A 9,763-nucleotide genomic window follows, 5' to 3' on the forward strand; every position below is an offset into this window, starting at 1 on the left:
ACATTTTCATAATTTTTATTGTGAATCTGTATTCCAAAAACTGTACAGAATGCAGCTTAAAACTGGATGACTTGGCCCTGCAAAACAAGGAGCAAAGGTTAGCGAACATCCAAAATATCAACTCTCACAGCAGCATCATCGTCCAGGGGTACTGCCACCATTCAAACTGCACAACATCCTCCACCAAAGGGGATTTGCCTTTATTACCATCACATTTAAACCCCCTTCCCAACAGCTGTAAGGTAATGGTTGGTGTACCTATTGTCCCATCAAACACTCCCAGGGCAGGTACAGCATGGGTTAGAAACAGAGTAAAGCTCTCTCTACACTGTCCCACCAAACACTCCCAGGGCAGGTACAGCACGGGTTAGATACAGAGTAAAGCTCTGTCTACACTGTCCCATCAAACACTCCCAGGGCAGGTACAGCACGGGGTTAGAAACAGAGTAAAGCTCTCTCTACACTGTCCCATCAAACACTCCCAGGGCAGGTACAGCACGGGTTAGATACAGAGTAAAGCTCCCTCTACACTGTCCCATCAAACACTCCCAGGGCAGGTACAGCACGGGTTAGATACAGAGTAAAGCTCCCTCTACACTGTCCCATCAAACACTCCCAGGGCAGGTACAGCATGGGTTAGATACAGAGTAAAGCTCCCTCTACACTGTCCCATCAAACACTCCCAGGGCTGGTACAGCACAGGGTTAGATACAGAGTAAAGCTCCCTCTACACCATCCCATCAAACACTCCCGGGGCAACAATCAGAACCCTATCTCTGCACAAGGTGAGATCACCAATCTGGCATGAATTCAGGATCTGCACCACTTAGGAAGCAGGAAGACTGCTCCAACAGTTTGCCTCTTGAGCCTGCTCCGCCATTCAATAAGATCATGGCTGGCGATCTTCTACCTCAACTCCATTTTCCTGCACTATCCCTATATCCATTGATTCCCTTAATATCCAAAAATCTATCGATCTGTGTCTTGAATATACTCAAAAGACTGAGCTTCCACAGCCCTCTGGGGCAGAGAATTCCAAAGACTCACCACCCTCTGAGTGAAGAAGTTTCTCCTCATCTCAGTCCTAAATGGCTGACACCTTATTCTGAGACTGTGACCCCTGGTTCGAGACTCCCCAGCCCGGGGAAACATCCTCCCTGCATCTACCCTGTCAAGATCTAAACATTTTGTATGTTTCAATGAGATCACCTCTCATCCTTCTAAACTCTAGGGAATATCGGCCTAGTCGGCTCAATCTCTCCTCATAGGACAATCCCCCCCATCCTAGGAATCAGTCTGGTGAACCTTCGTTGCCCTCCATCTATGGAAAGCATGGCGTGTGGATAACAGACCCGTTAACCCCTCAGCCCCGGGCATGCTTACCTTTCTCTTCTTGTCCCCTCCCAGCTCAAAGTGCTTGCACCTCTTGATGGCCAGCATTCTCTTGGAGCGACAGTTGGGCTCCACGCACTCCAGCCTCAGCACGATCTTCTTTGTGGTCTTGGCCTGAAATCACAAGGTGCATAAAGTACCGGTCAGATCCTGGGTGGCCCTACCGAGATGACAGTGCCGGTACCCCAGCGACATCACCACCAGCTGCAGAGTGTAAATACTCCACGCCCAGCAAAAAGCTCCCTGATGGCGCTGTGGGTTAGGGTACGGCACGGGCCAGAAGCTCGCAGGCTGAGCCCAGTTAGCTAATGCCACGTCGGGCAGCGCCCGATCGCTGGTAACTGGACCCAGTATCGGGCGAGGACAGGATTGGCTGTGTGTGACGCTCTCCCTGCCAACACTCATGATGCAGCCTCACACAAAGAATGGACACTTATGTCAGGCGACTGGCACTGAACCACCAACATCTAGGGGCAGCAGCTTTGGGTGAGGGAGGAAAGGACCCAAGGAATAAGTATTTATAGTCACTCACACAGGACACCCCAAGTTCCAAACTGCCAATGAATTGCCTGTGAAGGAGGCAGACATGGCAGCAACTTGGCACACAGCAAGATCCCACAAACAGCAATGTGAGGATGGCCAGATAATCTGTTTTAACGTTGGTTGAGGGATTATATTGGCCAGGGCTCCTGAGATAACTCACCTGCTCTTCTACGATTAGTACCGTGGGATCTTTTACATCCGCACGAGGTTAACGTCTCATCCGAAAGACGGCATCTCTGACACTGCGGCACTCCCTCAGCACTGCACTGGAGTGACCAACCTGGATCATGGGCTCAAGTCCCCGGAGCGGGACTTGAACCCACAATGTTCTGACTCTGAGATGGGTGTGCGACCCACTGAGCCACAGCTGACATGGAGGAATTCTCATCAACTTGGCTCAGAGGCAGCACTCCAATTCAGAAGGTACAGACTTTTTACACGCCCAGTCTTCTTGAATTAAGCCGACCATTTTGTTGAGAACAATCCAATTCGAATTACAGCCAATGTACAAGACCCCCACTGGAGGAAAATGTCTTGTGGAGGAGATGGGGAGTAAGAGCGACTAGTCACTGGGAAAACCACAGGTTCTCTGGGAGGCCCAGCAGCTAACACTATATGCCCAGGTTTCTGCCCTCGGTGTGGACTGTTGCTCGGGGACCAATCCGCGGGCACTGCCCACCCGCCAGTCAGTCACAGCTCAGATGAGCAAACTTGGTGACTACATTTCAAAAGTACTTCATTGCTGTAAATCGATGACCCGCCTGCCCGCTCAGGTAGATATAAAAGATCACATGACACAACCTCAGAGCTGGGAAGTTCTTACCGGTGTCCTGGACAATATCACATCGCTGTTTGTGGAAGCTTGCTGTGCAGAAATTGGCTGCCGCGTTTCATACTTTACAATAGTGACTACACTTCAAAAAGGACATCAACTGGATGTAAAAGCCTTCTGGGTCCTGATGTAATGAAAGGCGCTATATAAATGCTGTGCCTGGTGCCTTGGGCAATGTAGTATCCAAACTAAATGTCTGGGAAGTCCACAGCATGTTCAGTGATAACCGGGAGCCGTGAGTGAAGGAAAGATAATGCCTCTCTCACAGCAGCTCACTGCTATGCAGGTACAAGTGACCACACTCCAAAACTTTGAGATGTCCAGTGGTCCTAAAAGGCGATATATAAATCCAAGTCTTTCTTCCTTTACTAGTCCCACTTTTCAAATTCCTAAACAGCCCCAGATTAAATACCAGCAGGCCCCCCCCCCAACCGTGTGTCTATGGTTGTAAGCACGAGCTGCAGACCAAGCGAACACTAACCCGACAAATGGCAGCCATTTTACTCACTGCTGCGAGTACCCAGAGTACAGAATCACATCAGGCAGCAATCTCCAGGTCTTGCTTCAAGTCAGGGCCAGGCTGCAACCCATCAACTTCTTACAGTCCTAAAACTGCCCTCGGTCTCTAAATTGTCAGAGTGCTTCTCCAACATCCAGTTCTGGATGAGCAGAAATTGTCTCCAATTTACCGAGGCCATTGTTTTCGGTCCCTGCCACAAACTGTGTCCCCTAACCTGACTCCATCCCTCTCCCTAGCATCTATTCGAGACTGAACCACACTGTTCGCAACCTTGGTGCCATATTTGGGACGTTTCGATACCTTAAAGGCACTATATAAATACAAGTTGTTGTTGTAACAGCTAAACAATATTAGAGAAAACATGCATCAAAATTAAAAATCTTCATCTGGCCAACAAGATTTGCCATCATTTATATTTATAAAGGGAATTGTGTCTGTAAACTCGGGCCATGGGAGTGCTTCTTACAGTGCGATTAGTGACAAGCTCACATCAACACTTTCAATTACAAACACACACAGGAATCTAGAGTGAAAACATAAACACAGCATGTATGACTAAAACGGGGACCGAATGATGTCTGCAGCCTCTGACCCACCCTCCCTGCACTCATTCGCTTTACTAAAAGTCCCGACCATATATAGGAACAGGACACCATTCAGCCCCTCGAGTCTGTTCTGCTATTCTAATAGATCATGGCTGATCTGTGCCTCTGCCCCATTTACCTGCCAGAGCTCCAGATCAATTAGATTCCCTTACCCAACAAGACTGTCAATCTCATCAACATATTGCATTTATATAGCACTTTACAGAGCATTCTGACAGGGTAGATGCTGGGAGGATGTTTCCTCTTGCTGGGGAGTCTAGAACCAGGGGTCACAGGATAAGGGGGTTAGGACTGAGATGAGAAACTAATTCACTCAGAGGGTGGTGAATCTTTGGAATTCTCTGCCCCAGAGGGCTGTGGAGGCTTAGTCTTTGAGTATATTCAAGACAGAAGAGATCGATAGATTTTTGGATACTAAGGGAATCAAGGGATATGGGGATAGTGTAGGAAAGTGAAGTTGAGATAGATGATGATCTTATTGAATGGTGGAGCAGGCTCAAGGGGCCGAATGGCCTACTGCTGCTCCTAATTCTCATGTTCACGGAGTAAAACGTTCCAAGGCACCTCACAGGAGTGGTCTAGAGGGAGACGGAATGCCAGCCAAGCACAGCATAAAATGGGGAGGGTTCCATTAGTGTCAGTATTCCAGTTATGGTGCTGATCAGGATGGCGAGTGGATCTTATTGTCGCAGTGCACCAGCATTCCAGACCTAGCTCACCACCTACTGGTGACCTCACACCCACCCTGCCACCAGCAGTGGGCACAGGGACAGCGCCACACACATCAAGGAGGCATCGAGGCAGCAACCTTACAACAATGTGTGTTTATATAGCACCTTTAACGTAGTGAAACATCCCAAGGTGCTTCACAGGAGTGTTATGATTAAAAAATGACACTGAGCCACATAAGTAGAAATTAGCGCAGTCGTCACGGAGGTATGTATAAGGAGCATCTTGAAGGAGGAAAGAGAGGTAGCGAGGCAGAGGTGTTTAGGGAGGAGTTCCAGAGTTTGGGGCCCAGGCAACAGAAGGCACGGCCACCGATGGTGGAGGGATTATAATCGGGGATGCTCAGGAGGGAAGAATTAGAGGAGCGCAGGCATCTCGGGGGGGTTGTGGGGCTGGAGGAGATTACAGAGATAGGGAGGGGTGAGGCCATGGAGGGATTTGCAAACAAGGATGAGAATTTTGAAGTCGAGGCGTTGCTTAACTGAGAGCCAGTGTAGGTTGGCAAGCACAGGGGGTGATGGACGAGCGGGACTTGGTGCAAGCACAGGGGGTGATGGACGAGCGGGACTTGGTGCAAGCACAGGGGGTGATGGACGAGCGGGACTTGGTGCAAGCACAGGGGGTGATGGACGAGCGGGACTTGGTGCAAGCACTGGGAGTGATGGACGAGCGGGACTTGGTGCAAGCACAGGGGGTGATGGACGAGCGGGAATTGGTGCGAGCACTGGGAGTGATGGGTGGCTGATGCTTTAATCTTCTTGAGTATGTTGAAACACCGCCACAGCTGGGTATCTACACACTGTGATATGTGTGCGTACTAGGTCCATGCAGCAGAGCTGCTCTCCAGTTGTCTTAAGTTAACCCTTGCCACTGGACCAAGACCTGGCTCTGTCAAGCCCAAGTGGTGGCTGGTGTGCAACGGCCACCATACGTTTAAAAAATCCACGCACAGGCATCTTCCACCCTTCAGGATGGAGTTCGGGATCTGGAATATTAGGTCCTTCATTGAAACACCTGTGAATTCATCCTTTTTGGTGTGGAAGAAAGTCATCCTCGATTCGAGGGACCACCTAAGAAGATACCCTGTATAGACCCACACCTGACAATATTACCCAACAGTCCACGAAAGACAGCTCACAGCCCCAAAAAAAACTCCCGAATCCCGTATGTAGCAGGGATTGGTAAAACCGATACACCCAACCAAGGCACGCATAAGGAGTAAGAGGAAGTATCAGGCCTCTCAGCAACCCTGATGAGACCAACAGGAAAAGACTTGCACTTATACAGCACCTTTTATAACTTCAGGACATTGTAAAGCACTGTACAGCCAGTCTGGGGACAGCAAGCTCCCACAAACAGCAATGTGATAATGACCAGATAATCTATTGTGGCGATTTTGACGGAGGATTAATGTTGACCAGGACGCTGCTCCTCCCCCAATAGCGTGTGGGATTTCCCACCCAAGGGGACAGACGGCACTTCACTCAGTGCTGCACCTTTTAGATCATGTGTCCAAGTCCAGGAATGGGACTTGAACCTACGACCGTCTGACTCAGAGGAGGTAAATCAGTAAAGTACATGTCGGAGGAGATCCAGTTGGTTACTCGGACACAAGGTCACAGATTCGAGCAGTGGAAGTGGTAGAGAATCACACAAGACTAATCCATCCAATTAGGCACAACAGGTCGAATGACAACTTGTTTCAGTGATGTTGGTTGAGGATAAATATTGGGAGAACTACCCCGCTGCCCTTTAAAATAGCGAGGGATTTATACAATCCCTCGGGGGGGGGGGGGCGCCTCGGCTTAACAGCACCTCCGCACGCATTCCAATCTCCCCTCTTACCTTCTTTCGGAATATCGGCTTTGTCTGTCCACCATAACCACTCTGCTTTCTGTCGTAACGCCTCTTACCTGTAGGAAAAGCTGCAGTTAGACATAGCCCCATCACAATATTAACCCCACATCCCTCAACACAGGACACTAAACCATTGAATACCTCTTCCCATTGTAAAAAGGCCCAACACAATCAGCTCTCGTTCGGTGAGCAGTTAATTTGCAGATCAGAAGCCAATGCACGTCGCCACTGTTAAACTCCTGGAGGCAGTGTTGTGGTGCGAGCTTCCCGCCCAAATAGCCTTTCCAGGGCAGGTGATAACCAGCGAGCAAGAGGAGCTGCCCGCATCCTCAGGTAGAGCGGCTGCACACTGGGCAGCTCTGACCACAGGCGCCATTTATCACCGTGCCATTACACCCGGCGCTTGCCAACTTACCCTGTGCATATAAGGAGTCCTTTCCCTTCTTGTACTGGGTAACCTTGTGTGGCTGGTGCTTGCGACATTTCTTGCAGTATGTCCTACGGGTCTTCGGTACGTTGACCTGCACAGGAAGAGAGAAGGAGTCAAAATCACTGAGCGCACTTCTGGTCAACATCAGGCTGAAGACAGCGACACAAGGGAAGAAAACCGTCGAGCAACTCGAGCAGCATGCTCCCACTGAACTTGACGCTCTACAGCACAATACCTAGGCCCCAGTGAACAGGAGCGTGTCACCACAGCCCAATACTATCTTTCCTCGCCATGGTGCTTTGCACAGGGTTCAGTTCCATGTGGACCCAGACCCAATGGCTCCTCCCCAAGTTACAGAAATTTACAGTACGGAAGGAGACCATTTCGGCCCATCGTGTCCGCGCCGGCCGACCAAGAGCTACCCAGCCGAATCCCACTTTCCAGCTCTCGGTCCATAGCCCTGTAGGTTACAGCGCTTGAAGTGCACATCCAAGTACTGTTTAAATGTGGTGAGGGTTTCTGCCTCTACCTCCCTTTCAGGCAGTGAGTTCCAGACCCCCACCACCCTCTGGGTGAAGGAATTTCCCCTCAAATCCCCTCTAAACGTCCTACCAATTACTTTAAATCTATGCCCCCTGGTTGGTGACCCCCTCTGCTAAGGGAAATAGGTCCTTCCTATCCACTCTATCCAGACCCCTCATAATTTTATAGATTCCAATCAGGTCACCCCTCTGCCTCTTCTGTTCGAAAGAAAACAGACCCAGCCTATCCAATCTTTCCTCATAGCCAAAATTCTCCAGTCCAGGCAACATTCTTGTAAATCTCCTCTGAACCCTCGCCAGTGCAATCACATCTTTCCTGTAATGTGGTGACCAGAACTACACACAGTACTCCAGTTGCAGCCTAACCAGTGTTTTATACAGTTCAAGCATAACCTCCCTGCTCTTGTATTCTATGCCTCAGCTAATAAAGGCAAGTATTCCATATACATTCTTAACCACCTTATCTACCTGGCCTGCTACCTTCAGGGATCTGTGGACCTGCACTCCCAGGTCCCTTTGTTCCTCTATACCTCAGTGCCCTACCATTTAATGTGTATTCCCTTGCCTTGTTAGCCCTCCTCAAATGCATTACCTCACACTTCTCCAGATTGAATTCCATTTTCCACTGTTCTGCCCACCTGACCAGTTCATTGACATTTTCCTGCAGTTCGCAGCTTTCTTCTTCATTACCAAGCACACAGCCGATTTTAGTATCATCTGCAAACTTCTTAATCATACTCCCAACATTCAAGTCTAGATCATTGATATATACCACAAAAATCAAGGGACCCAGCACTGGGCCCTGCGGAACCCCACTGGATACAGCCTTCCAGTCACAAAAACACCCATCGACCATTACCCTTTGCTTCCTGCCTCTGAGCCAATTTTGGATCCAACTTGCCACTTGGCCCTGGATCCCATGGGCTATTTGACCAAGGGAGGCAGCCGCCCCAGGAGCCCTCCCCCAGGGGCCGGGCAGGAGGACCGCAGCGGCAGCCCTCCCCCCAGGGCCCCGCCGCTCACCGAGCTGCGGAGCCGAGTGTTCCCCCCCCCTCCGTGGCCCAGCCATCCTCCTGTCCCGCCGCCCAATTCCGCCATCGGCCGGTCCCCCAGGCTCCGGGCACCAGCTCCGGGTGCTGCCCTGGCCGGGCCAGGCGCTGAGCGGCGCGGATGGCGGCCGATCATCTCCAAGGCCTCAGACTCCAACTCTCACCATCTTCCCGAGCCCGACCCGCCTGGAGAGAGCGCGCTGACGTCACCGCGCACCACTTATAGCCCGCGAGGAATGCTGGGATACTGGAACGCTCAGGGATATCGGAAGCAAGAGCGGCGCTGGGAGGACTGCGGGATTGTGCGCTGGGAGGACCTGAGCATTGAGCAGACAATGGGCAGAGCAGGGAGGGGAGGGAGAGATGGGAGGAGAGGGGGAGAGGGAGGGAGAGAGAGGGAGGGGGGGGAGAGGAGGGGAGAGAGAGGGAGGGGGAGAGAGGAGGGGGAGAGGGAGGGAGGGAGAGGGGGAGAGGGAGAGGGAAGAGGGGGAGGGAGGAGGCGGAGGGGTAGGGGGAGGGGGAGTGGGAAGGGGAGAGGGAGGTAGGGAGAGAGAGGGGAGGGGGAGAGGCAGAGGGGGAGGGAGGATGGGGGGGAGAGGGAGGGAGGATGGGGGGGAGAGGGAGGGGGGGAGGAGAGAGAGGGAGGGGGGGAAAGAGAGGGAGGGAGGGGAGGAGGGGGGGAAAGAGAGGGACAGGGAGGGAGGGAGAGGGACAGGGAGGGAGGGGAGAGGGAGGGGGGAGGGGGAGAGGGAGAGGGAGAGGGGGGAGAGAGAGAGGGAGGGAGGGGGGAGAGAGGGAGGGGGGAGAGAGAGAGAGGGAGGGGGAGAGAGAGAGGGAGGGAGGGGGAGGGAGGGAGGGAGGGGGAGAGAGAGAGGGAGGGAGGGGGTGAGGGAGGGAGAGAGGGAGGAGGAGGGAGGGGGGGAGAGAGAGGGAGGGAGGGGGGAGGGAGGGAGAGAGGGAGGGAGGGAGAGGGGGGAGAGAGGGAGGGCGGGGGAGAGAGAGAGGGGGAGAGGGAGGGGGGGGGAGAGGGGGGGGGAGAGAGAGGGAGGGAGGGAGGGGGGGAGAGAGAGGGAGGAGGGGGGGGGAGAGGGAGGGAGAGGGACAGGGAGGGAGGGAGGAGGGAGGAGAGGGGAGGGGGTAGGGGAGAGGGGGAGAGGGAGGGGAGAGGGAGGGAGAGAGGGAGGGGGTAGGGGAGAGGGGAGAGGAGGGAGAGGGAGGGAGGGGGAGGGAGGAGGAGGGGAGGGAGAGAGGGAGGGGAGGGAGA

At 52.5% G+C, this 9,763-nt stretch overlaps 1 protein-coding gene across 1 annotated transcript; it reads right to left on the bottom strand.

Annotated features, from left to right (window-relative positions):
- On the bottom strand, positions 1-8,738 carry rpl36a (ribosomal protein L36A). Its single transcript, XM_070883187.1, has 5 exons — positions 8,664-8,738; positions 6,894-6,999; positions 6,467-6,534; positions 1,384-1,506; positions 1-77 (listed from the first exon to the last, which is right to left on the bottom strand). Exons 1-5 carry the CDS (start codon positions 8,664-8,666, stop codon positions 57-59), a joined length of 321 nt encoding a protein of 106 aa, XP_070739288.1. The 5' UTR covers positions 8,667-8,738; the 3' UTR covers positions 1-56.
- Between the last annotated feature and the right edge of the window lie 1,025 nt (positions 8,739-9,763).

The sequence above is a fragment of the Pristiophorus japonicus genome, chromosome 6 (assembly GCF_044704955.1).
Source record: "Pristiophorus japonicus isolate sPriJap1 chromosome 6, sPriJap1.hap1, whole genome shotgun sequence".
NCBI classification, from domain to species: Eukaryota; Metazoa; Chordata; class Chondrichthyes; family Pristiophoridae; genus Pristiophorus; species Pristiophorus japonicus.

What these genes read in the sequence shown, in the direction of transcription:
- rpl36a (XM_070883187.1), bottom strand. An exon ending in AGCCGATATTCCGAAAGAAG is followed by an intron (nt 1,507 to 6,466) that starts GTAAGAGGGGAG and finishes TTGTGATTTCAG; the next exon opens with GCCAAGACCACAAAGAAGAT. An exon ending in GAGGGGACAAGAAGAGAAAG is followed by an intron (nt 78 to 1,383) that starts GTAAGCATGCCC and finishes CTTGTTTTGCAG; the next exon opens with GGCCAAGTCATCCAGTTTTA.